At 38.3% G+C, this 27,500-nt stretch overlaps 4 protein-coding genes across 6 annotated transcripts in view; all 4 read left to right on the top strand.

The window, feature by feature from the left end:
• The first annotated feature begins 957 nt into the window (after nucleotides 1-957).
• On the top strand, nucleotides 958-2,791 carry LOC105045086 (EPIDERMAL PATTERNING FACTOR-like protein 6). The gene is made up of 3 exons (XM_073256946.1): nucleotides 958-1,266; nucleotides 1,765-1,799; nucleotides 2,204-2,791. The coding sequence occupies exons 1-3, from the start codon at nucleotides 1,137-1,139 to the stop codon at nucleotides 2,420-2,422; spliced, it is 384 nt and encodes a 127-aa protein (XP_073113047.1). The 5' UTR covers nucleotides 958-1,136; the 3' UTR covers nucleotides 2,423-2,791.
• Nucleotides 2,792-9,022: 6,231 nt separating this feature from the next.
• On the top strand, nucleotides 9,023-16,194 carry LOC105044801 (mini-chromosome maintenance complex-binding protein). The gene is made up of 14 exons (XM_010922817.4): nucleotides 9,023-9,236; nucleotides 9,664-9,777; nucleotides 9,893-10,000; nucleotides 10,414-10,545; nucleotides 10,625-10,672; nucleotides 11,150-11,272; nucleotides 11,461-11,619; nucleotides 12,702-12,776; nucleotides 12,960-13,073; nucleotides 13,325-13,527; nucleotides 14,248-14,383; nucleotides 15,079-15,306; nucleotides 15,668-15,735; nucleotides 15,846-16,194. Exons 1-14 carry the CDS (start codon nucleotides 9,057-9,059, stop codon nucleotides 15,985-15,987), a joined length of 1,830 nt encoding a protein of 609 aa, XP_010921119.1. The 5' UTR covers nucleotides 9,023-9,056; the 3' UTR covers nucleotides 15,988-16,194.
• Nucleotides 16,195-16,598: 404 nt separating this feature from the next.
• LOC105044800 (high mobility group B protein 2) lies at nucleotides 16,599-20,491 on the top strand. 3 transcript variants are annotated; one of them, XM_073256945.1, is made up of 8 exons: nucleotides 16,599-17,160; nucleotides 17,269-17,409; nucleotides 18,348-18,453; nucleotides 18,533-18,619; nucleotides 19,531-19,575; nucleotides 19,700-19,758; nucleotides 19,868-19,937; nucleotides 20,056-20,491. In XM_073256945.1, the coding sequence occupies exons 1-7, from the start codon at nucleotides 17,084-17,086 to the stop codon at nucleotides 19,893-19,895; spliced, it is 543 nt and encodes a 180-aa protein (XP_073113046.1). In that variant the 5' UTR covers nucleotides 16,599-17,083; the 3' UTR covers nucleotides 19,896-19,937; nucleotides 20,056-20,491. The 3 variants fall into 3 exon arrangements, with proteins under 3 accessions (XP_073113046.1, XP_019706213.1, XP_010921117.1); XM_019850654.3 differs by having other exon boundaries at nucleotides 19,868-20,483; XM_010922815.4 differs by having other exon boundaries at nucleotides 16,603-17,160; nucleotides 18,366-18,453; nucleotides 19,868-20,479.
• Nucleotides 20,492-23,984: 3,493 nt separating this feature from the next.
• The window catches only part of LOC105044799 (5-amino-6-(5-phospho-D-ribitylamino)uracil phosphatase, chloroplastic), a 21,522-nt gene continuing 18,006 nt past the window's right edge, over nucleotides 23,985-27,500 (top strand). The window contains exons 1-5 of the mRNA XM_010922814.3: nucleotides 23,985-24,196; nucleotides 24,295-24,411; nucleotides 24,735-24,803; nucleotides 24,949-25,053; nucleotides 26,127-26,181. Coding sequence (XP_010921116.1) covers nucleotides 24,101-24,196; nucleotides 24,295-24,411; nucleotides 24,735-24,803; nucleotides 24,949-25,053; nucleotides 26,127-26,181 — 442 coding nt within the window. The 5' untranslated portion in view covers nucleotides 23,985-24,100. The remainder of the gene's footprint in view (nucleotides 24,197-24,294; nucleotides 24,412-24,734; nucleotides 24,804-24,948; nucleotides 25,054-26,126; nucleotides 26,182-27,500) is intronic.

Genomic DNA, 27,500 nt, shown 5'->3' with positions numbered 1-27,500 from the left:
ATATATATATATATATATATATATATATATATATTATTGTTGTGGGTGGATCTGGGAAAGACCAACGGGAGGCTGGTCCGTGGTAAAACGTAAGATTCGCTCTGTTGAAAACGTTTGCAGGTTTCAGAATCGGATTCCTCGGCGAGGCTGGACTCTGATTTATGAATTGACTGGCGTCTATTAAAGTTGAGTCAAGTAATTTTCCTCCAGGTGACATAAGTATGCTAACTAACTAACTAGCTAACTAACTTTATCTCTAGTGCACCTAGGCCCTGTTCCGACGCTAAATAACTAACTTGGTGGTTCTTACACACACAGCAAAAAAAAAAAAAAAAAGAAAAACTAACTTGGTGGTAGATACTTTTGACTCCATGTAAGCATCTTTCATTCATTATCCATGAGTTAATAGTACCGTTTATTTCATTGATGTTTAAGGGCAAGCGGGATGTAAGAAAGTGAAAAAAGTAGAGAGGGTTTTTTGTTAGGTATACCTGTGAAATATATTTGACTAGATTAAAACACTTCTCAGAGTGTTGATCAACTAGCTTTAACATGCTACTTTTGATTGTATATTTCTAGTATCCAAACAGGGTCTTGGAGGTGGAAATGGGAGTCATGGAACATGTTACCCATTGCCTTCCGAGTCCTATGTCTTCATTGGTGGTCCTGGACATAACAGATGGTATAACCAAATCCAGTTCCTTCTGCACTGATTGATTGTTTAAACGATACCAATAATTGTAGCTCAAACTACAAGTTTAAGACTTCCCTCTCCTCACCCTCCCAGTTTATCCTTGGTTGGCCACACCACACCAGACCAAATCCATGCAAGCTAGGCCTTGTCTAGATGCACATTCCCTCTAGTTATGGCAAGCTTGGAGGCTATATACGTCATTTGAGCCTCCAAAAGAGAGCTAGCACGAAGAGCTTTAAATGAGGGTGTGGAACGAAGGATTTTTCTTTCTGGTTCTCAGAAACACACGCATAGGCTCTGACGGTGAGAGATAAGGGTTCAAAAAAACAAAGAAATGTTATCAAATCAGACAAAGTACTCGAGTTTGTGAGGGGATGTTTTGAGATCCGGAATTCTTTTTGTGTTCTCCAATTATATCTCGAGTCTGGCTTCCGCGACGTGGATGGATCTAAGGAGAGGAAGGGTGAGAGGAGGATCAGTCTCCAAAGTGGCTCTTTTACTCTGTGTTTGCCTCTGTTTCTTCTCTGTTTGTGCTCTGCTCTCAGGAACCAGCAGTGTGAGGGCTTCTGTAGGTAAGCAAGATTTGATTTTTGTCACAAACCCGTTTGTCTTGGAGCTTGAGGATTTGTTATCCTAATTCCTGCTAAATTTTGCAGCCTATGTGGTAGAAATACTCTGGTTTTACTTCATATTGTTCTATCTTTTGGTGTTCCATTGTGATATTCTTCTTGTGGTTGATTGCCGATTCCATATCTCCGACGGAGTCGCGAAGAGCTATCTTTACCATCACACACACACACACACACACACACATAAACAAACACACACACAAAAAAAAAAAAAAAAAATCTCTTTTCAGTTTTTAGCTCAATGCAGTAGTTTTACACCACCATGACTAGAGGTGCTCGTTTTCTTTCACTTCCCTAAATTAGCCTTGTCTGGTACCGGCTCTCTCTCCAAAATATCAGTGATATCTATTGACCTCTATGCCATGTGACTGGGAAGCTAATCTTTTACTTCACAGCTATCAATTTTTTCTGATCATGTGTTACCCTTTTTTTTATTTGCAGAAATTAGAAACACGAGAATAGATTCATTTAAGCAGGTATTCTTCCTCCACTTTTCTGTATGAATAAACATAAGTATCACCAATTTCTTTTCTTTTTTGAACTCTTCATCAGAGTTATAATTGTAAAGTTATATCATTAGTGACCTTAAAATATTGAAGTATGAGGAAGCCCTGCTACAGTGCGACGCCGGCGACCAGAGTGTTCCCTGCCCGGCGGCGCAATGTAGAAACATACACGCTTCTTTGCTAGCATGCTCGTCTGTTTGACCATGGCCCGTCCGCGGGTACTGGTCGATGCTAAGATGCGCTTTTACCGTAACTGGATTACGAATATTCCCTCGGACCCATCCGAATCAATGCGGGACCCGTTTCGTGACACAAGTTAGCGCATGCGGTGCGCTCCGTACTAACATGCGCGAGACGGTGACCGTATCCCGCAGGGGGAGTGGAGGAGGCGCGACGCGGAAGCGGCGGCGGCGGGGCCGCGGAGGAATCTGGGCGGACCGGGGTCGTATCCTCCGCGGTGCGCGTCCAAATGCGGTAAGTGTACCCCGTGCCGGCCGGTACACGTGCCGGTCCCGCCGGGCACGCCTGTGACGACGGAGTACTACCCGGAGGCTTGGCGATGCAAGTGTGGCAACCGGCTCTACATGCCGTGACGGGCTGACGGCCCGTTACGAGTAACAAAAACTGCACAAGCTACTGCATGGCTGACTAATTTCCTGCAATTTTTCTTGATATTGCGATATTATTGACGCTGGAGAAAGTGAAGAGGGGATACGCTGGATTTTCTCAATTGCTTATGAGGATCCTTGGCAATTGGCATGCATGTGTGCTGCCGTTGTTGAACGTAGCATTGCTGCTTTCCATGTGTGTTGCTGGTTGGTGGTGTAGCTTGAGTGGAGTTGTGATGAAGGGAGAAAGGTGGGACGAGATTAAAAATATTTGTATATGCTATACTGATTTTATAGTGTTTTTGCTTTGATGGCTAAATAGTGAAAGAAGAATATCAACTAGTCTTGCATTAATTTTTTACGTTATGGTTGGTATTAGATTGTACACGGTAAGTGTTGGGCGCATAGCCTTAGCATGGGTGCACTTTTTACTTGCACATTGCAGTCTCGGTATATAGATATGTCTTGGTGCCATGTATCTTGTACAGTGTTGACGATAGATGGTCGGTCACAGGACTAATCTTGCACGGATGGATGGGAATTGTTTTCTACTAGAAAAAGAGAAAAGAATACGATTAGAAAAATTCAGGGTATGCATGTTTCGCGGAGGGGCAGACTGGCAGGTGCAAGAGCCATGCACCAAGCTGCGTGCTAGTGCCGTATGCTACCGGTGTCACGACTCAAATTGTTCTAGCAACCAATTGGAACACTTTGATTGCAATTGCTGTTGCACTTTTTTTTTTTTAGTTATTATTGATGTTAGACATGATAGCAACCTATACATTATGACCACAATCTTAAAATCTCAAACATAGATGCGGATAGCTATCTAATAATTCATGGTTTTCTCAAATCTTTATCTGAACGGGAAACATTCTCATTTTGCTTGTAAGCTAGAATAGGAACGGTTTTGAAATAGACTATGGATCACCAGATGAGGAACAGGAATTGACGAAGAATCCAAAAAAAGAGCAGTGAAGGAATGTAATAAGCAAATTTTTATCTCGGGATGTTTGAAGGTGCAAATTGGGATTCTAAGAAAAAGACTTTTCCTTACTTCTAGATGAACATGCCTTGTCCTGAACTCTAAAATTGATATTTGGAGGGACATATATTGGCTAGTCCAGGATTACCTTTCAAGAGTAAGTAGCCAACCACAGAAACATGTTGCCCTGGAGAAACAAGTGGGCCACAGTGCCTACCTGTTGTCATTTTGGGTCTAGCTTTGAACTAGCTTTTGCAATAACAATAGTTTGGAGCTGGCAGGATCTCTATATTACGATACTTGAGCTGATCTTTTCTATCTCTCAAACTATTTTTTATTTTTCTGGATTAATTGCTAAGGGCTTTATCAACATTCCAGCAAATCTTAAAGTGCTGTTTGGTAGGGAATGATATTTCACATCATTCTAATGATATGAGTTAGATGATGTGATCATCTTGTTTGGTATTACAAAATTCCATCCAATAATAAAGGATCCAGTGATAAATTCGGTGATAGTATCACCGCATAATGCAGTGATGCTATCACCATATATACCCTAGGTGATAGTACATCATCGAGTATTAAGGCTGTAAATGGGTCGGATTGATCCGTAATTCGATCCGACCCGATCCGGTTGATCCGACCCGAACTCATTTAAAAGATCCATGGAGCCGGGTCGGGTTCAATAATTAGACATGTTCTCTTTTTCGGGTCGGATCTGAATTTTTTAAATTTGGATCCGATTTGACCCGATCCGATCCGTGGAGATTTTTACATTAATTTGGATCTTAAGATACATAATCCGATCCGACCCATCCTGATCCAAACCCAAATATGATCCAAACTCAATTAGAGTGACTCACTCAAATAGGAGTTTGGGCTTGGGTCAAAATTTTTCAAACCCTTCGGTCTTTTCCATCTGATTCCCAAACTAAAAATCTTCAAAACTAAAATTTTTTTAAACCTTTTAATTCTTTTATTCTGATTGTTGTAATATCTATAACAACCCGAAGAGAAAAAACTAGATGAATTCCTGATAACTTAAATAAAGGACATCTCGATTACTTCTTCTGATTTTTTGCTGGGCTCAGTTTTCTAAACCTTTAAGTTTTTGTTTACTATGCCATGAGGTACAAAAGCAAAAGGACTTCTTGAATTCTAATTTTATTTTGTTGATTTTAAGAAATTTCAAAGCATGCTCTAATGTGCACAGATATTTTATCATCCACAGTATATGCAGTCTCATTTTTAATCATATACAAATATTATCCTTGTATGATGTTTTAGATTGGAACAATTATATCATTATATAAAATTTAATTTTTTTTACTTTTTTTCTTTTGTATGGATTTTTGTAATCATGACTCTTCTCAAAAACCACTTATTTTTCTTTGCTATCTAATACAATTAATTATTAGAAGCTACAGTTGGAGCATTGGAGAAACAAAAGAAAAGAGCCATTTCTTAGTTGTCATCCAGCTCTACTATTCACTAATGGTAGGTTTCAAATAAATTAAACCTATGATCTAACCCAATTCGAACTGGATCAGTATTTCATGGATTGAGGCCGGGTTATATATGGATCCGACCCGATCCAAATGATCCAATGGGTCAATAAATTCGACCATGGACAGACAGACCCGATTCGACTCAATTTTTTATCGAGATGGGTATGGGTCCAATATCAAGACTCGATCAAAAAATTGGATCGGATCGGGATCAATCAGGATTTGGTCCGATCCGACCCATTTGCAGGCCTATCGAGTACTAATGATGTGCTGAAATTATTTTGGAACAAAAATATTCCTAGTCAGTAAATTGAGAAGAAAATAAAAATTCTCTTTATTTTTTTTTTTATAGATGCCTATCTACTAGATATGTTTTTCATTTTTATTGACAGATTTAGTTAAATACTATGGATACTTTTTATTTATTTATTAGATATCTATTTTATTTTTATAGATAGATATAGTTAATTGACATGGATAGATCATGTTAAATCCTTCGTGTTTTTCTTTTTCTCAATTTATTTTGATCGGCTAAATCATTTCTAATAGGCAGCCCTGATTTTGATGGTTAAAATTGACTGAGCCTAGTCAAATCTGATTATATATAATATTATCATAATATTATTTTAATAAATTAATCAAAATAAATATCTATAATAATAATAAATAAATAAATATCATTATTATTACTATTGCTATATGTTTTTGGGAGAAGTAATAAATGAAGAATGTTTAATCAAATTGTAGAGTAATTATTATGTACTAATGTATAGGGCTATTTATGGTATTTTATACATTATCACTATCACTATTTGATGATATACCAAATACAGTGAAGTTTTATTTTCAGTAATATTTCAGTAATATATCAAACATTATGATTACATATCATCTTAATATTTGCACATTAATTCAGTGTTCGTATTATCCCAATGACCCCATCACTCTAATGATTACATCACCGATGATATATCAAACAGTATCTAAGAATTCAATGTGTCAGCCAAATATATGTGCCAGTTTGTCATGCTTATAAAGTCATTGGCAATCAAACCAGGTCATCTAAGGATTGAATCCTATCTTTATTAGGATTTGAGGAGCTGAGGATATTTAACGGAGGGCAATCTCCTGTTCGGTGGTCCATAGACTAGAAATCCTTCAACCAAAAATTGCTGGAAATGGAATTAGACGTACACTTTATCTCCTCCTAAATGTCTTCAATTTACTACTTTTTTTGAGTTGTATGAGGCCAAATGGGAGTGGCTCCTCTCCCCTCTCAAGTATTTCTAACCTTCTTAATCCCGGTGAAGGCATGTTCAATCTCAACTCACTGCATGAGCAAAGAGCAGATTAGAAGCACCTACTGATCGCCCTGAATATCTTGTGCTGTGCCGTAGAAATATTAGTTCAAAATTAATAAAATTTTTCTATAAAAAAAAATTATATTTGTAGTTCTTAAACTATATCGTATGTTTCTAAATAGTCCTTAAACTATTAAACCGTAGCTTTTGGTTTCTGATATTTTCGAATCATTTTAATGTTGCCCTTCAACCGATTTTCGATGACTTTCTCTCATCGATTAAGTTGTTTCTCGCTAAACCAATGCTTGTGTGGCACTATTTTTTTTTTTAGATTTGTTCTCCGCGGTGGCGATGGACAACGACAACTGGAATCTCTATGCGTAGTGTGGAGCTGTCGATTTACAGGACCGTCGGATGACGACAGACCTCTTCTCTTCCTCTCCTCCGTGCTTGGGCCTCAAGGCGAAGGAGGCGGCATGGCCGGCAGAGGGAGGACATGCCTATGGTAGCGGTGTCCTTCATCCCTCCCACCACCCCTGTCGAGATCCTGACCTCATTCTTTAGCACCCCCTCCTTATCCTCCTTATCCTCCTCATCACCGCCCTCTCCATCAAGTTCTTCATCGACTGGTGGTGGCTTCTCCACTCCAAGCTCTCTCTCCTCCAATCCTTCCTCACCGACACCGCCAGCTCCCCTCATGGGTTGGCCAACTCCCTCTTTGTCGATCTCCTCCTACCCTATTATCCACTCTCCGCTCGCTTCACTCTCTCTTTGCCAGCTGCCTTGACCCCTCTCTCTTCGCCAGCAAGCTCCACCTTTAGAGTGACCTCGACATGCCGCCTCCATCCTCTCGCTCGACCTCCACGACCTCGATCTCCTTCTCCGCTCTAGCCTCCTCTGCCACCTCCCCAGCACCGACGCCATCGTCCTCCATCTCCTGAGCCCCTCTGCCTCCCGTACCAACCTAGTCCCGCATCGGCGTCGGAAAAAGCCAAAAGAAAAGGGCTGAGTGCAAAAAAAGAATAGGGGAGACTCTGACCTCGATTTTTCGGTGAAGTTGGCAGTCCGCGGCCATGCACATTGGCAAGAGAAGGGGAGGAAGAGAATTCGGAGCTTACCTCGAGCTCCAGTGATGGCTACGGCGAGAAATCAAGGCGGGCGTGGCAAAAAGCTTCTGCAAAAAATTCAATGATCGCCACCGATCAGGTCTTGATTCTTTGACGGAGAAGAGATGGAAGGGGGGTGGGGATGCGGCAGGAGCACGTGGGGAAGGGATGGAGCATGAGCGTCGATTGGAGAGGGGGTTGTGGGGATTGGGGGCTATGGCGGAAAGGGGCGCTGATGGTGGGGGCGGAGGCTGAGGGGCTGTGCCGGAGAGGGGTGGCGGGGGGGCATCAGGCGGCATGAGTACGGGGTGGCAGGTGGTCGGGGATCTACAGCGGAGAAGGACAGCAGCACGATCGCGGGAGGGAAGGTGGGTGCCATGGATTTTTTATTTTTTATTTTAAAAATATTTATCATAGATTTTTTTATTTTTTTATTTCAGATCAGCATCGATGCCACTTGTTTAAATGAATAGAGCCATGTAATTAGAGCTGTCAATTTAGATTGGGCCCGTCGGGTTGGCCCGCCCCATCATGTAAATGGGGTGGGTTGGGTTTATATTTTAGCAATCCGTTTAAAAGTAGATCAAATGACCCGCCCCATTTGGATCAGTGGATTGGGATGGATTGGGGCGGGTCGGGGCGGACTGATCCGTCTCTTTTTATTTATACATATACATATATATAGATATATATATATATATACATATATATATATATATACATACATATATACATATATATTACATATATATATATATATATGTATATATATATATATATATATATTTTAAAAGAGGGTCCTGAGGTTGTTGAAGAGATAATTGATAAAGAGGAGGAAGAAAATAAAGAATTGAATGATGGAGACCAGAATAATGATATGGAGAATAATTGTTTGGGACTTTAATTTGTCTCTAAATTAGTTTGAAAATTAAAATTTGAAATTTTTTAAGTTTGTGTTGTATTAAGTATTTAGTTTAAATTTAATAATTTTATTTTATGACTCTAAGAATTGAGATATGAGATTTTAATAGGTTGATTTGAGCTTAAATTAAATATAAAATTCAGTTTATATTACTGTTTACAGTTTTTTTTTTGAATGTTGGTGGGTTGGTCCGTTTAATTCGTGGCCTATAGCAGTTCGAGTCAGGTTGGAATTTTTCTAACCTGTCAGTTAAATGGATCAGTCCGTTGCGATCCGTTTAGAGGTAGATCGGAGTAGGTCAGGATGGGTCGAGACGAGTCGATCCGTCTTGACAGTTTTAGACGTAATCATCGATGATTGTCATATAGAATTTTTGATGTGAAAAAAATATCGAAAATAGGTGAAAGATAATATTAAAATGATTTAAAAAATTTAAAGATTGGATTTCTAATTTTTATAGTTTAAGAATTATTTAAAAAAATTAGGTATATTTTAAAATTTAAAGATATAATTTATAAAAAAATAAAATTTTATGTGATTCAGGAGGCTCATCGATTTGAAAGTATCTAAGCCCGTACAATACGGAGTATGCTGTTTAGTGTGACGCGCACCTAACCCAACCCCGATCGCGGGACCCGATCCGTTTGCACCATTGCCGTCCATCCTGCTGCCAGCCACGTGCCCTCAATTTTGGCGGGAAGGGATGGCGGGAAACCGCGCATATTAACTCATTCGCTCAGATGCCCCCGCCGAAAACCTCAAGCACGGCCTCGGAGAACGGTGCGAGCGATCGAGAGATGGTTGGGCTACCGTACGATTTCCTGGCCAATCCTCTGGGAGCCGTGCGGCTATCGTTCGAGAAGGCGGTGGCGGCGGCGCGGCCCGACGTCGATCCCCCGGCGGCCTTCAGAGGCAAGGACTGGGGGGCGGTGGACCTCTTCCGCGACTTCCTCTTCGAACAGGGCGGCCTCTCCCAGGTACAATTGGAAAACCAAACCCTAATCCGAGCTCTAGTTTTTGTTCCCATTTTTATCTACGGCCACCTTCAAATCGTAAAAATAGATAGCAAGACAGGCAAAAACCCTAATTTTTGGCATCCGATCGTCGATGCGTTGGAACTCTTGCTTAAAAACTGCCTTTTCAGGGACCCTAACGTCTTCTTTTTGATCGCAAGGTTTAAGATTCAATCTTACCGTTTCCCCCATTTCATATTAACTGACCAAATCAAGCCCTATATATCTCGATCCGAGTGTTGGACAGAAAAAATAATCTTTTGATCAACCCTAGCTTGTCTCAACATGATTAGAATGGAATTCCTGGAGTTAGTTATGAATAGGTTGTTTTTGATTAAAAAGATGATTCTTTTTTTGAGTTTTTCTGACTCAGCCTTTCTCAAATTACTAGGTGCCAATTCTTGATGCATCAACTATTCGATGGATTCAGCCCAATACCCTGGTGCGCTTCAGGGGAATGGTGCAAGATATGCTTGGCAATGAGTTTTATATTGGTGCTTACAAGGTATTGCTTTCTTCTCGGCCCCGTGTTTACTTTTGCAACTTGATATCTGGCTGTTGGTTTTGTGCGAGCTCTCACTAACCACATTGGTTCTAAATGAATACCCAAATTTGTGAAGGATGGGTCTATATGGAGGGCAAACAAGTTCACGGACTCGGCTTTGTTTCCAATGCCGCCTGACTATGAAACGCAGCTCTGGGAGCGCCATCTTTTCCACTGTGTCCCCGTATGTTGTCATAACCATTTATAGATGCAGTTATTATACCGAATTGTTCCTGTAAATAGATTATTTTATATCAAGTTCTTTGGTTTCGTATTTTACGTCTGCTAAGTTAGAGAAGTACGGTGAAATTTGGGTTTTGTGTTTGATATGCTTAGAAATGTTGTTATAATGCTGGACTGTTCCCATATATTGGTGATCCTCTATCTAATTCTATGGATTTGTGGTCTATTTGTCTGTTGAATTAGAGAAATGAGGAGAAACTTATGTTTTGTGATGGATATGCTTACATGATTCTGAGTTTCTTCAGATATAAATGTGTCAGGAGATGCTTATGCTTCTTCTTAAGTAAACTGACCTACATAGATCTTTAGTACCCTCGTTGTTTATGTTGTTGTTTCTTTGTGCATTATTTCCAGATTCCAGGACAGAATTCATGGACGGTGGAGTTGTCCCCCTCTCCAACAGTTAGAGATATGTTAGGCTGCTGTACATCCCAACATGGTGAAAAACGTAGGAGGGAGGAAGATGCTGATGGCGTGGATTTAAATGTGCGTACCCATTCTTTCTAGTGTGCCATTGATGTATTTTAGGTACCAGTTCATCTGATTAAGGATGTTTTTTCGACAGTGTTCAGATCATGGGGACCAGACCTCACCATCATCCAGTAAAAAGCAGGTAACTGCAAGATGTCATTTTGCTGATCTGATTTTTACCTCATGAATTTGCAAGAAGTTCTAAACTTTCTTGAAATATGGAAAATGGATCCTTTATGGTCAGAAAATCCATATTTGGTTGAAAAATTGGAACTGAATGTGTTGCCAGCATGTCAGTGAGCATTTGGCAAAATTCAAGGAAACTTGGCTACCTCCGGGCTAACAAGATTTTATCAAAAATCAAATGAAATTTAACTTCATATGGCTTGCTGAGCTACGAAAGCCTGCTTCTATTTTTATGAACTCATGGTTAAAGCTAAAGATGTGTGGCAATGTGAAAGGTTAATGCAGTTGAATATGTTTCTGTGTAGCTACAATGTCATTGCATTGACAGGTTGATGAGTTTAGCATAACATTTGAAAGGTTTTATGGACTTTAATTATGATTTTAAAATTATGGCTAGTAGATGCTAAGCTTTTCCACATTTGTTCTTCTACAGAAGGAAGATGAGTATGTGTGCCATCCATCCCATTCTTCAGAAGAATTGGTAAATCATGTTTGTGTGTTGCAGCAAAGTAATGTTGTCCACTTTGATACAAGTTCCCTTTCATGTTTAGTGAAGGTAAAATTTCTGAAGTTGCTTATCCTAGTTTGTTTTATTCATTTGGCAATGGTATCTGTTTTGGTGTTATTTTCTTCATTTACAGATTAGTCTTGAGTTACGCTTGGTGCTATTCACACCTCTGCATTCTAGTGTTTTAAGCCATGAATATCTCAGTATTATTTCTAATGACCATTGCATTTTTTCAGGTCTATGATATGCCAGAGAGTCATATAAAATTGAATGACGTCCTTGAGTTTATCGGCATCTACACATTTGATCCTGACCTTGTTATTCATAAAGATGATTCTGATGATCTAATGGATGACCTCATGGAAGATGTGATGGTCCATCTACCTCCCAGTAAGGTTGGTCCATTATTTTCAGCTTATAATTGCTTGGTTGCCTAACATCTGGAACATAATATATCTAGGCCATGGACTTATTAACATCCTGGTGTTTTGTACCAGTTTTCACTGATTTTCACCAGTCAGCATAAATTATGAGAGCCATGATTCATGCTGCTTCTAATTTTGCCCTGCAAATGAGATGAAACTTTGTCATGTTTTTGGTTTTTAGCTGGTCAATTTAACAAACTTGTAAGTAAAAAAAAAAAATGTATTCATCTGAGCATGTGCTGTCATTAGCATAATCACCAGTGACTTAAAAAGGATCTATTATCAATCTTTAAGAATTTAGATTTGGAACATTTGTTTCAACTTTAACTAGAACTGGGCATTGGGTTGATTGAGTTGTAGCATAAATTTGAGCTTTCTAGATTGGCCGTCTGAATTATCTGATTATATGAAATATATAGGCAGGCCTATCATTTGAACCACATAATTGACTCGCTAATCTTGTGTGCTCGCGAAATAAAAAAGGATGATTTATAGAATTGGAATTTGGGATGCCAGTATAATTGATGAATGTCAGATCTGCTACTATGAGGCTTTGGTTAACCTGTCCATGGATGGCTCTTATTTTAGGAAATTGTATTGAAACTCAGGTATGATTTTTTGTAACACAGTTCGACTGAGACTATGAATCTTGGCATTGATAAACAATGCCCATTTAAGCGCCACCATATCTATAGGATTATCGATTGAAGTGTTGTGATGCATAGCAGACTGGGTGATTGTGCTTGTCTAATTGCTTATCTATACCACAATCTTTATATGGTGGTTTTATCAATATTCTGTTTCCAAAAATGATAAAATCTTCCAGCTAGCTACGATGCTTTCATTCATTTGCAATCATGAATTTGCATTTTGAATATTGTACTGAGACAACTGTTCTTCAAGGTATCCTAAAGAAGAAAGATTCATCATATTCATGCACGTATATGTATGTATGCTCTTCTGTATGCTTGTACACATAATTTTATGTAATTTCTATTATTTGTTTTTATTTTTGACAATATAACAATTTTTGGCTGATGCCCTTTATTTAGGTACCACGCATTCATTGTTTGGTATGTCGAAAGCTGGCTGTCCAAGATTTTCTTTCCAATTATCATGTCATTGAGGTAATTATAACTTATTTTTGCACCTCTTATGTTATCCTATAGTAGTTGTGTAATATTATTCTCTCCATATGATGTCTTTACTCCCGGATTTTAGAAGCATGCTTTTACATTTTATATCCGGCAAATTCAACTTTGTATTTTTAGTTACATTCCAATGCGTGGATTTTGAACCTTTGGTTGCAGCCTTTACCTGGTATTGTGAAAGGGATTCGGGAATCATTGCTCGGGCATCTTTCTATGGTTTTAGGCAATGATGGATTAGCAGCACAATGTGTTTTGTTGCATCTTCTTTCAAGAGTACGTCATCCTCTCTCTTTCCTCTTTCACTTTCTTGAATTTTATATTAAATCATCCACAAAAGGATGGTTATGCAACTGAGACTGATTTATTTGGTTGGTTGATTGCATGATAGTCATGACTATATTGTAGTATGAGACTTTGCGCCACTTAATTTTCATGTGGAGTATTATCTGAGTAACTGAGTCAATACTTTCTTTGACTTGCTTCTACTTGTCACCTTTTTTTTTTTTTGTTTTTCTGTTGAGCAGCTTCGTGCTCGAGTTGATGTGGTCACAGTGGGCAAGCTGTCACTTAACCTAACAAGTTTTACTAGAGAAAGTGCATCAATTTTTGGGAATCAACTCACTGCTGCAATACAAATGCTTTTGCCTTTCACACATGCTATTCCTCTCACAGTGGAGTACCTCAACACTGCAACACTTAAACCCAGAAAAAATAATCAGACAGGAAGGTAGGAGATCATCTCTTTTCAGGAAAAATACGTTTTGACACTTTATTCAGAGTAGCATATGCTCATATCTATATCATATTGTAATGGAAGTTCTTGGAGTTGGGCCATGAGAGGCTCAATTCCAAAGCCTGAAACGCTTGGAACACGCTTCCGTGTCTCTAGTCTATATTTCTCTTGGGCTAGGGATTCCCCCATGGGCCCCAGCTGCCTGCAAACTATTTTTCCCCTTCTTTTCTTTTTATATCGCATCTTCTTAGGCGTTGAAACTTCTTTCCCTTACAAACTACCCCTTCACTCTCCTGCATGAGTTCGCCTGTGTTGTTTTTTTCTCTTACATTCTTCTTTCCCCTATGAGGTGGGAGACACCCCAAGTCTAGAATCTCTAGATTTTGTTATTTCCATGCTTTGAAATTTTTGGTTCCCCCAATTAAACTCTCACGTGCATCATGTGTAGAGTTCTGGTTGAATTTAAGCTTGAGAGTTCCTAAGGCTTTGAATGGAAAAGAACCTTCTTTGCTATCATTCTTGATTAGTATGTAGCTGAGCTCTAAACAGTTGTTCTGGGGAGTCTTGTTCCCTATACCTGCCTTCTAGTGCACTGGAAGATGCTCTGGTAGTGTCAAGATGGTTTTGTATATTCCTTTTAAAGGCTCTTTCTTTAAGTAATTGATACATGTTTGAGATGAAAAACAAGTTATTGTGGCTGAATGATGCTCTCAGGTTGGTGGCTGGAGTCTTGCAGCTAGCAGAAGGTACCCACTTGACACTTGATGAGACTCATATGCAGGCTGGAGTGCTTGATTCTAATGGTGTCGAGAATACAAGGTTGCTCAAGCATTTAATGGAGTGGCAAATGGTAACTCTAGTTTTCATCTTTTACCAATTATAATATTATACTACATGGAGGCAAAATTATCCAACTCCCATTATTTTAAAGGCAGGGCTACTGCTTCATAAATCTGCCATTTTTTCATTTCGTGCAATTGCATCCATATCATAAAGCCTCCTTAGATCCCCAATTATTTTGATCTGCCAAATCCTGATTAATTAGCCTTGGCAACTGCCTTGTTGGTTTCACCATCAGCTAGTGTTGATGTCCATCCTGGTTGGAGAGTTTCTTGTGAATGCTAATTATATCAGCTAAACTTAAGATGTCAGTATTTTTACCTTTTGTAGAATTGACACTTGACTAGTAAAACAATGAAATTTTTTTGAGGTTTGTTGCTTGGATGGCGAATATGTACTTGGATAGAAGTGAACGATAGAAGAGAATAACCAAAATTTGAAACTGATGTAATGTAATTTTTTTTGGCATTTAAAAGACAAACTTAACTACAAATGTAAGCAAAACAAGTTACAATAGTTCAAAGAACCTGTCACCAATTGTCCTAATGTGATATCTTGATCTGCTTCGCTTCTGAATCATATAAATTTCTTTGATGTTTTTTGGTCTTCTTTTTTAAGCAACATGGGTAGGTTGGGGTGCATTAGCTGGTTTTCAGTTAAGGTGAAATGTGTATTTTGCCGCTTAAGTTGGGAATTCCATTTCAGGTTGAATACGACTTTGAATACTACAAGTTGGAAATGGCTGCTGATGTTCAATTACTTATCCTGTCTGAGGGAAAGTCCAATATTTTGCCAGCTGACTTGGTTCTACCTTTTCGTCCTACTGCTGTTGCCACTGCTGTGAATCCAAGTGCCGAGGACCTTCAAGCTTGGAGATGGTACTTGGCCACTTTAAAGTCCCTCCCTCACTCCAGTGAACCAGAAATGCATCAGGTACAACTTGACTCCTGCTTCGCTATCAAGCTTGATCACATCTGCTGGAAAGATAAAACAAATACTTGAAGACTATCAAACATTTCCATATGAGCACATGCAACGTTGGCTGTGGTCAGATGGACTGCTGTGTTGGTTAGAGAGAATCCCAAGACTGCAGAAATTCAGGGTTTGGATGTGCTGAAAATGCATACTTTAATAATTTATCAATAATCATACAAATCTTTGATTTTTTTCATCCATGCACATCTACATAATGAAGGCAAACTGTCAGTTTAGTCTTTGATAACTAGTAAGGACCATTTTTTCTCAAAAAAAAAAAAAAATGAAATACTTATACTAGTATCTTTCCTCCTTCCAGCTGTTGCAAGATGAATTGGTTTCTGCCATGCGAGAAGATCGGGGTTTGGGCTGCACAGATCTCAACAGGTTTGCCATAAACCTTTTTTCAGCTCTTTAAGATTTTATAATATGCAGACATTTACATAAGGTTTCATGTATATTAGGAAATGAGTCTAGTTTTTCTGTTTCCTTTCCAGATTGCTGACAATGGCCCAACTAATGTCTGCAAGCTTTGGTGAAAAGGCTCTCTCCTTGGAGCATTGGCAAATGGTGAAGGAATTGGAGAGGCTTAGAAAGGAAAGGCTCAAGCAAACCGGTTTGTCTAACCAACAGCAGTAAGAGTTAAGCTGGGTGATTTTGGACTGACGGTCCCTCAAAGTGTATATGTGCAGTCTCGTTGCGGTTATTCTATCCTGTATTCTAGCTCTCAACGTTTCAAGATTTCTATTTTTTTTTTTACCTGGGTGATTGTCCTCACTCAAGAATGCTAAAGCTTTCAAGGTTGTAGCTTCAGTAATTGAATTCTGACCTCTCCTTTGCGTGCTGCCCCCCCTAATGATGCGAGACTTGAGTTGCACTGTTAACTTGATAAACGAACGACTGTTACAGTGAAGTGCTACTCTTGGGCTCTCGTTGGATCCCTAAATCTCACAAATTGGGTGCCAAAATTTATCAGTGGCAGGACCTTGATGTTATGTGAATTCTTATCCACCATCCAAGAAGGTCACTTACTGATGGAAATTGTGGTTGATGAATAAGCAAAAATTTGATATATGATTAGCTCTCTTGAAATGTAGGTGAATTGTTGCTAATTTATAATCCACGCGAATGCCAAACTTAGACAACGAGTATATTTGTCATAGACTTTTGGCGACCATTGGAACGAACTTTTACGAACTACAAATTGGTGAGATCACGTACAACCTCATTGGCAACTGGTTGAGCGGTCTGCGGCTGCGGCATTGCCCAACGACTGGTAGTAGTAGCGAGAAGGGGAAGGCATGGTGGTTGTTTCCGTGGATCCAATGCCTTTAGGTGCGATCCCATCGCATCCCACCAGAGACTCCCCACCCGAGAAAATGCGTCCTGTCATCGCCGCTTCCAGGGCCAGCTGCGGCGGCCCCGCCGACTGGTCGCGGTACGGTGAGCCAGAGGCGGACGGATTCCGCTCCACGAGTCATCTCCCCACTGGCCCGTGACTGTAATTTACCCGCGGCTTTTTTCGATTTCCAATTCGGGCTAACTTTTAAAAATCGCCCGAAATTTACTTAAATTGAAAGGCCTCTGCAACCGGCGCGCCGAATTTTAATAGCGCGCCTTTAATTAAATCGCTACTTTTTTTGTTCGTCTTTAGTAAATTTTCCAAGTGGTATTTCTTTTTCTTTTTTAATCTCTTAAGAAGGGGAATCGGAGAGCTCCAAACTGCAAACCATTAATGGCGAATGGGTCGAGAGCTACAAAGCGAGTCCTCGCCCTTCGCCGTGCCTCGGATGGAAGCGCCTTTCTCAAATGGTGAAAAGCTTTCATCCTTGCTTTCTTCTACGTATTCTCTTTCCCTGCTCCAAATCTCTGTCACTACACCGTGCTCTTTGCATTATACTTAATGGATGGTTCTGGCAGCGAATGTTGTGGTGTTTCGGTTGCGGTTGCCCTTTCAGACATGCACGAATGCGGGGGTAATGGCGGGCGAAAGAGAAGCAAAGTCGAGAAGGAACCGTCAAGCTTTCAAGACCAGCCGAGATCTCCTTTTTGCTGCTTTATGTAAACCATCCTTTTTTTCCTCTCTCTCTCTCTCTCTCTCTCTCTCTCTCTCTCTCTCTATGTGCTTGTAATAAGATATGCTCATTATTGTGGTTCTTGTTTCCTATTGAAGTTTGATGTTTATGGGCCATTTATGCTGATTTGTGTACCGTTGCTCTGTATTTTGTATGGTGTCTCTCTTATGTTTTGGATTATTTTGATGCTTGGATTACCTCTGAGGATTTCCATGATGCATGGTTCTGTTTAATTACGCAGCTGTTCGATCAGTAGAAGTGAACGTTTAAGATGAATGAAAGGGCATTGAAAAGTTTTTGTTAGTTTGGAAATATTGATTCATGTTCAACCATTAAATTTTTCAGGAACCCTATATTCTGTCATTCATATAGGAGACCCCTTGTAACATCAAGACTTAAAGTTCTCATTGTTCATGTGTTTTTTAAGCAAATATCCAATTACTTGTCGTTGATGCGAGGCCTATTTCATCAGAAACCGAGTGATGCATATTTGTCTTTTGGTTAGTAAATTTTGTGTAGTTATGCATCAAATTTTCTAAATTTCATCCCATTTTGTTTGTTCTTTCTCCCTTACAAAATAATGAAAACACCGCCATTCCTGTCGAGAAAAGTTCTGATATTGGGACTTTTGCCACATTAGAAAAGATGTGTTTTTTTATGATGCTTATTGCAGCGCATTAATGGCTGTCACAATATCAATTTAGAAACCAATCTGGGAAATGTGAAAAATGGTGGTTTTGTTAATGCACATAGCTCCTGGCTGAGCGCTTTCACAAAATTGATGCAGAATTTATCGAACATCCCTGTTGATTTCATGTGTTACCATGTTGTTTTGTCATTCTTTTCTTTGGAAGGGTGTAGATTTTTCTTTATTGGAATAGGATATGTGATTATACAATTTTGTGGTTGTGTTCTCTTCTTCAGCTTGTGCTGCTTTTTCAGGGAAAGTTTTAGGGAGAAATGCAAGGATCAAACTTTGTTGGAAATTAATCGAATAGGATTTGATACATGGAAAAACATGTCTCCAGATGTAAGACTTATTTAAGTAAATTTCCTCTCTACAAGTTGTTTTCAGGGACTGAAGCATCAAACTTGTTTTTATTTCTCAGGAGAGGCGTCAATATATCATTCAAGCTGAAAAGGTGAACATAGCTTACCAGAAAATTTTACTGAAAGAGAGTGAAAATATGTCAAAGGTAATTCAGAGCTCTATCTCAACCTAACCACAGTTCAGCATTAACAAGTTGTGCAGGCATGCACTGTAATCAAGAAAAAGTGGAAATCTTTTCTATCTACCGTAATTCAGTGATTGCTCAAGTACCTCTTTGATTAATAGTTAACAAATACTTGTGGGGTTGGGCATGATTTGTTTCGGTATCTATTCAAGTTCTTTGTTGTTTGTTTCAATGTTCTTTCTCTTCTTATGACCGACTACTTTTCTACTTCTGCCTTAGGTCTTATGGCATTATGATATATTATTTTCTCTCTTGCCTGAAAGTATCTAACAATATTTTCGTAATAGTTCAAAATTAGATATTCAAGTTTGCACTGCATTGAGGCTCTTCTAATTTAAAAAAATAATTTTGTTCTTGGAAATGCAAGTCTTTAATTTATTGCCACCCTTAAATTCCAGTGTGTACAACTAATATATGTTTGCCCTCCAAAGAAAAAAATGATGAATTTTGATGTTAATTTGGGAAATCAGCTTGCCCACTCTTTTAATGCCTTTCTCTTCTTGATTTGGAAATTTGAACCTTCACAAAAAATTGTATTTCTACATATTGTTCACGGTACTACAATCCAGTGCTTACAACCTTAGACAAAAGACCTTCTTCTTGCTCTCTCTCTCTGTTTTTTTTTTTTCTGTTTGTTTGGAGAAAGGATGGTGGTATATTCTGTCACTTATTCGTCATATATTGCTCTTAAGTCATATTGTGGAACGAATTTTTGTCAAATAAATGTACAATCATGATGAGCTTTTTTTCTTGATCTAGAGACCGTTATTTTTAGAAGCTACCCTTTGTTGATCATGGATATTAGCTTGGAGGAAGAATCGGAAATTCAAATTCCTGTGATTTATAAATCAAGATCTTGTTGTTTGTCTTAGGTGGATGATGAGGCAGACTCAGCTATGGTTGGGAAAATTGATATGGTATGTCGGTTTTTTTTAGTAATGGTTCATGTTCTATTTTTTATTTATCTGGTTAGCTTTTATTTGGTCTTTAAATCTACGCTTCCATCAGAATCTGAACTTTTGTCATCTATTGGAATTGTAGCATTATGAAGGCTCATCTGATTATGAAGACTCATTTGAGAGTTTTGAAAGTCATGAGTGGTCTCTCTCTCTCTCTCTTGGATATTTGCTTAGAGAGCATCATTTCTGTTTGTTCTCTTAAAATGGACATTACATTTTTGGTCCTTGATTCATATTCAATTCAATACAGGGACTTCTCAAGCTCTTGGCTTTCATGATAGGCCTCCTTGAAGACAGAAGATTGTGATTGAAGGCACCAAGTATCTTTCTGTTCTTAACACATGATGTGCAGCTCTTTTTCTAGGAAGCAAACCAGAATATTGGCTAACTGTTGTTATTACCACTTTGAAAGGCAAGTCATTTGGCTATTGTGTATAGGTACAATTATGTGAGGGGAAGATTTTGTGCCTCTGTTTTCCCTTCTCCAAGGTTTTTCCAAAAAGCATTATGAGCAAGTCGGACTACATATGACTGAAAGAAATTATTGTTTTCTGAAGCAGGAAACTCTCACGTACCCTTGTCCCCTTTTTTCGGGGAAGGGAAGTATCCAATCCAAACTTTCTACATCAGTGGTCCTGTAAATTTTCATTTCCTTGACAAGTGATCTTCAGCTGCATTAAATGCATATCTTCTTTCCACAACCTTTCCTTTAGTATATCATGAATACTTTTTATTCACGTTCCCAGAACTATACAACCCAAAACAATCACGTACTGTGTCACTCTAACAATGTGGTTGTTTGTAAAAATGCTTTGTCATCTAGAAACCACCTATTAATTGTATGCAGGAAGTTTTTTTTTTTTTTTTTGTGTGTGTGTGTGTGTGTGTGTGTGTGTAAAACTTCAATGTCATGATAAATAACATGAGTAACTTCTGATAGTCCGTCATATTGTGCTATGTGCTGTTTCATATGTTGGTTCCTTTCTTTTGGAGCCTAATAAACGAGTTATGTTAGGTAATTAGTCCCTTTTATGTGCTTAGTGTGTTTCAGGTTTCATGATTGCAATTAAACTTTCTTCTCCTGCTACATGTCAACCGCATGTGCCTGCCATGTTTTAAAGCGAACAAGCTAGTCACGTCTAGTTGTTGAGTCCCCAATATATGATGTGTGTTTCAGGTTTCATAATTCCAGCCATAGCTTCTTGTCTTGTCGGATGCCTATGATATGCTTGTATTGGCTATGCTTTCTTGATGCACATCTCTCTCTCTCTCTCTCTCTCTCTCTCTCTCTCTCTCTCCATATGTATCTGTCTGTGTCGTTTTATTTTGTTCATAGGCATTTGCCTTACAAAGTACAAAACACTCCAAAATCACAACTCTACTCTCCACAATTTTACTTCCGGTTGAAAGAAATTGTCCACTGTTTTTTAGTTCAAATAATATGGTTATGCATCCAGCTAACCTTTTTGATACCTAGAGTTGAAGTAGCAAAAGTGATCACTGCCTAATCCTGTTGGTCATTTGTTCTGGCCAATTACTCTCTTGTAGCTTTATTTCTATAAAACATTATGTTTCATTCCTTACATTCTAAATCCAGTCGTTCATTGTCTCCGACTTCTCAAAAAAGCACTGCTATTAGTTTTTTGAAGGGTAGAAGTTAATCCGCTGGTGAATCTTGGTCAAGTACTTGTTCAATTGAGTCATTAATCTGTCATAAGAAGATTGTTCCCCTGCCTCGTCAGTGTTCACAATATCTATCACAATATCTATATGGTTAAAGATCCGTAGGCAAAAAATTTTGCACATTGTTTTCTGCCGAATCACTGTGTTGTTTCTGAAGCTTAATTTTACGATTGTTGGTCATACTAGGTGATGCTTGTTCTATTGTTTTGAAAGCTTGACTTCATATTAGTTGGTCAAATTTGGTTATAGTTCTGATCTACTTCAACGCAAAAATATTGGTTAAAGGCTGGTATCTCTGGTTAGTTCTTGCCATGTGGTAGGCCGACGTGGTCACTTCATTTACAAAGTTAACAAAGTTGGTTATGTTGCTTTTGAGTGTGTTATTGCTTGCTCTGAATACAAGCAACGCGCGGTTACTTCAGTTGTTGCATAAAGCTGGAGGTCTGTCATGTGACTCATGTCCTTATAAAGCTGGACCAACTGATAGGATTTGGATGATGGTCTGGCCCTAGGGTTGGCATCCGGCGGATATTTTTGAATAATCGATCCATTTTAAATCTTAATAGACTTTGTTTCGCATACCCTATAGAATTTGAGATTCACCTCACATACTTGCTAATCTGGACGTGAGGGTGCTGTCCGTTCTACCATCCAAGGTGAATTTCTAATCTGGATATATATATATACACCCTTGAAAATCCTAGACACCATCAAATCTGTAAATTTATTTTAAGTGACAAAGCTCCTCTATTCTATTTTGGCTGCCGCTTCAACTTCCAAGTTGTGGTCTGCCATTCAATCAAGACTTTTGAGGATGGAAAAAATAGTGGAATTCCATGATTCCCATTTGATTGAGATTCTTAAGAATGGAAAGAATAAGCTGAAATAGCGATCTCGTTTTGAAAGTCCAGGAAAAAAATTTAAAGGCAAGATGGAGGAGGAAAGCATTTGAGGGAGATTTTTGAGGTATTTGATTTTTGAGAGTATATGGGATTTTGTACAATTTGCAGGGGTGCCGGTTGGTCTTGGGGTTTTGAGAGTTGAATCGTAGTAGAAGCACAATGTTTTGTAGGGTTTAGGGATTTTTGTTTGAAAGGATTTTTCTTTGGCTACAAAATTTTTAATTTATAGAAATTTTGTTCAAGAAAATTGGATGGATTTTTAGGTAGCTGGTGGATATATTGGTCTTATTGTGAGATGGGTTTGGAAAGTTAGGTTGATTTTGTAATCGGATTTGGGATGAATTTGGATAGCTAAAAGATTAAATTGGATTTGGATATGGATAGAGCAAATTTTACAGGTATTCAATCCATTACTATCTTTATCCGACCTTTGTGAATTTTGTAGATGTATTAACTAAAAAATAAATTTATGTTGCCATTGCCATTGTTCTGATGATTCGAAATCCTTCTGGCTTAGCAGGTAGGCAGCGATGGTTCCGAGCTTCTCCGATTTTTTTTTATTTTTTATTTTTAGAGAAAAAGATGGAAAAATCATCGGATCATTTTGTTCATAGTTAAATAAGATACAAATAATATTCTTGTGTATGGAAATAATCTGATTAAAGAGAAGTTTCTAATTTAAAAGAAATCACTGTACTCCAATAACTATCCTCGTGAATGATACCATCAAGTTCTTTAGAAAAACCAGCAGATGCTAGGCATTACTTTCCACTGAATGTTACCGGTCTCTGCCATACAATAACTGCTGCAAGTAGCTTCCAGACAACTCTTTTGTTTTCTTGATTCTTCTAATATATTGGTCAAAACTATAAAAGACAAGTTGGTGCGGTGACAGAGGGATGAAGGGGATTGTGGGTAGGTGAGGGTGCTGTCCGTTCTACCATCCTTGGATAGTTGGCTTCATAGAAAGCATGAGTTAGCTAATCCCTTAAATCTATTCTATCTGTTACGTTATATAGAGTTAATTGCCTCAAATGCACTGCAAGACGCGTCCACCCATCTGCTTTTCCAAATATGGAAGGGAGAAAATTTTATGAAACTCCATCTCTAAATAGAAGAGAGAATTATATCGTCTCTGCATCATTTCTCATCACATGCATTTTGTGTGGCATATTCCAGTTTAATGGAATTTATATCCTTTTTGATGTCTACAATATCATCATTTGGATGCTTTGGTAGGTCACTAGCATATATCTCCCACATCTAGTCCATGGAATATGGCGATAAGTCTGATCAAGGAATAAAGCCAAGGTTGTCAGAGACCATGTATTAGAATCTTTTATCATAACAAGGCCAGGGATAATGTGATCACCTATTCTCCCCAACTCCTGTACTTTCTTCTCTTCATGCTTAGCTGGAGGTTATACATGAAATGACCAATTCAAGCATTGAAACAAGATTGTAAACTTGCATCATTTCTTGAGTCAATAATTTGCTAAAAAATTATAGAATGTCCGTGTTTCCCGTTAAATGAAAAAGGGAATATAGATTGTAAAAATTGATCATATAGTTGTCTTTATAGTCAATCAAAAATAGTAATAATTTATGACATAATTATGCTGATAGATATGAGTACTACTGTTTCAGGTTTTCTTTAGTGCCCAGCTATGAGGCTGCTATTTTAACATGAAGCCGGCATACATTGCCGACTATACGTAAGAGGGCGTCCCGTAAATATCTCCTAGGAGTGGGAGTCTTCCGTAAATCCCGGTCCATAATTCCAGACTCAGGACGCTTTAGTACTCCAGGCCACAAGATGCCCCCTCGCAGCTCCGAAGGCCGAAATAAGAGGCTTCCACAAGCTTCTCTTGCCCTTCCCCTTCTCCTTCCTCCTTTCGATGGACTGCGCTTTTAGAAGCTCGTCCTGGGTCCCTCCGAGCCCCGCCCTTCGTCTTGGGCCCTCCTACCTCCTTCCAAAGCTTCGATTTTCCGAGGTTCCTCGTTCTCTACCTCTCCTGGGATTCTTTCGTCTTTGCTTTGCTCGCTGCGTGAGGCTTTCTCTGATTTTTTTTTTTTCGGGGGGTTTCTGTAGAAATTGAAGCCTTCGAGCGTGCGGAAGCGTTTGGTGGTCAGCAGGGCGTCTGGGTCCGACGAACAAGACTCCGGGAATGGGTTCTCGACCGCCGTCAGCAAGGTTTTCGTCGAAGAGGTGAGTGGTTTGATTCGATCTGGTTTTTGTTCGTGGGTTTGAATTCTTGTGGTTATTTTTGTCGAGTTGATCTAGATTTTTTTTTCCCCTTGAGTTCTTGACGTGTGGGTTTTAAACAAGAACATGCAAGCGATTTAGAAGCAATGGGCATATTTCTTTGTGTAATGAATTTGGCTACAAATAATCGATCTTCTTCTCCTTCTTCCTTTAGCTGAGTTTATGATCACATTAGAAGAGAGATTTTTTTTTTCAAAAAGATCTTCAGTTTGAAGTCATAGGATACACCGATTCAATTGATTGAATACTGGAAATATTATTATCAGACAATTGGAGCTGAATATGGAGAAGGTTTCGAGACGTTTAGGATGGACGGCCTACTCAAGGTTGATGTGGTAAGACCCTCTAGGGTTTCTAAAAAGCCAACCTTTATTCATGAACATATTTTGCCTTCTAATTTGACATTTATTTCGCAATAATTAGTAAATGGATTATGGTCAGTGTTTACTTATTGTTTTCTTCCTGATTTTTCTTTTGTAGGATTATTTGAATGACAAATTGCAAGAGTGCTTTCTCCAGAGGATACGGCATGCTATGAAGCCAGATGAAGCGTTTGGTCTTATCTTCTCATGGGATAATGTTGTGGTAATTTTATAATTTTATCTTTTCTTCTCTCAAATAATACATGCTCTAGATGCTTTCTTTTGTTGTATCGATAGAGTATCACAATAACTGATGTTCTCTAGATGCTTTCTTTTGTTGTATTGATAGAGTATCACAATAACTGATGATTTAACCGAGAAGATACTGATATAATATAAATATCACATTGAAGGAGAGATGCATGTTATGATTATATTGGCTGGCATGCAAATTGCTTTTTTGCATTATGGAGCAGAAGTTCTTTTGCCGCATTAATTCTTTAACACCTTACTTTCTCACACTTTTTATTCCATTTTCTATTCTGTGTCTTCGTTGTCTCTGAAGAGACACATTATATACTCTTATCTTCATTCTATCTGCATCTTATGCACATGAATCATCATACTTCCTATAGATCTGATTCATCAGCAAAGCTGGTCTTTCAACTGTCTTATATAATATAAACTTGAGATGGTGTTAGATGATACAAATGATCTTGCTATTCATGCATCATTCATAATGTTAAGCTCCCCTGGGCAAACCATTTTCTTATATCATGTAATCAGGGTGTCCTTGTATAGACGCTTGGGCATGATATATTTTTGTTTTAGATAGTATTTATTGTTCTTTTTGCATTATCAAAAGTTATGTAGTTCATACATCAATGGAATTTTATTCAGTTGTGCATGCAAAGGCAAACAAAATCTTTTTTCTTCTTAAAATCTTAATTTCTGGTAAGCATATAGTTGAGATTTATGAGGATGCAAGATTTAATTGGCAACCATTTGTCTGTGTTTTTCTGGTAGTGTCTTACAAGTTCTATTCAATTTATGTAGGAAATTGTGGATTCACATGTCTTCTTTTGCAAGAGTAGCTGCCAATAGGAATGTATTGTCATATGTGTCAATAAAAACATGCACCCTTTCTTTTGCTTGTATTTTTTCATTTGTCAAGTAGTTAAACAGATCTCTTCTCTCTCTCTCTCTCTCTCTCTCTCACATCATACTAGATGTACATATTCTCTGCTAGAATATCTGTTTATTCAGTATACTGACATCAGCTCTGCTGTTTGCTAGGCCGATACTCGCTCTCTAAAGTTGGATGCCTGGAGACAGGTTGCTTGTGAAGAGGGTATGGCTTGCAAATTGTATGGTTGTTATTTGATTACTGGGCATTTAGAAACTTCTTACACCTAACCAGTTTTGGAGTAGTAATTTTCTCCATGTTTTTGTATTTTTTTGGTTCTTTGTATTCTTGTCTGCATTTCTTAATAAGTTTTGTTCTAGCACACATTTAACAGTCAGTGCTAGTGGTTATTCTCACACCAAAATATCTGTGGAGTGACAATCTTGGACATGCTCACGTACATTATCTGGACCAACTTCAACATTTCTTTAGTGGATACTGGTTGAAACAGAAGATACGAGATCCTATACCTTAAAGACTAGATGGTTTATTCAGTGTTATCGAATGGAATCAGAGGTCCCTTTTTGTCCTACTACTGAACCTGGAACTGTTATTGACTACCATCACCTTGCCTTGAACCGTGGAAGCCCTACTTGCTTGACTTGCTACCTTAAATTTTGGGCTTTTACTTGTTTGGTATAATATCCTTTTCTTGTCTGCATTGTTGTGATAATGGCTGTCACTCATCGTGTTTTGAAGATTTAGGCAGTTTGGAGCAGAATGCATCAGCTAGTTGGTTCTCATGTTCAAGTAAAACCTTACCAGGACTTTTTTAATGGTTTGTTGGATCAATATAGTGTTTAAAGACTTTAGTTTAATTGAGATTTTGTAAATGATGTTTACATGCATGGCTGCAAATATCTTGTTGTTAATTGTTTTATTCTAAACCGGTACATTAGTACATGCAAGTCACTTAACCTTGCTAGTCAATATCATGAGATAAGAGCGAACAAACTCAATTTTCCCACTTTGTTTTCTTCTCGGTTTGTGTGCCTGATGCATAAAAAAGTGCAGAGGGTCAAAATTAGGCATATTGTTCATGGTTTTTCTGATATATGTGTGTGTGTGTGTGTGTGTGTGTGTGCATATATGTGTGTATGTGTATGTACATATACATATATGTGTGTATGTGTATGTACATATATATGTATATGTATATATACATATGTACACATATATGTAGACACACACACACACACATATACACATGCATATACACACACAAAAATTATATATACACACACACACACACACATATATATGTATATGCATATACATATATATGTATATGTACATATGTACACACACACACACACATGTACATATGTACACATACGTACATATGTACACATATCTACGTATGTATATGTGTATATTATACATATATACATATGTATACACACGCACACACAGATATATATATATGTGTGTGTGTGTGTGTGTGTCTAAATATAAACACACACACACACACATATAAATAAATA

This window comes from Elaeis guineensis, chromosome 5 (assembly GCF_000442705.2).
Source record: "Elaeis guineensis isolate ETL-2024a chromosome 5, EG11, whole genome shotgun sequence".
Taxonomy (NCBI): Eukaryota; Viridiplantae; Streptophyta; class Magnoliopsida; order Arecales; family Arecaceae; genus Elaeis; species Elaeis guineensis.
Note: the sequence above shows the minus strand (reverse complement) of the source record. Positions and strands in the feature narration are given on the sequence as shown.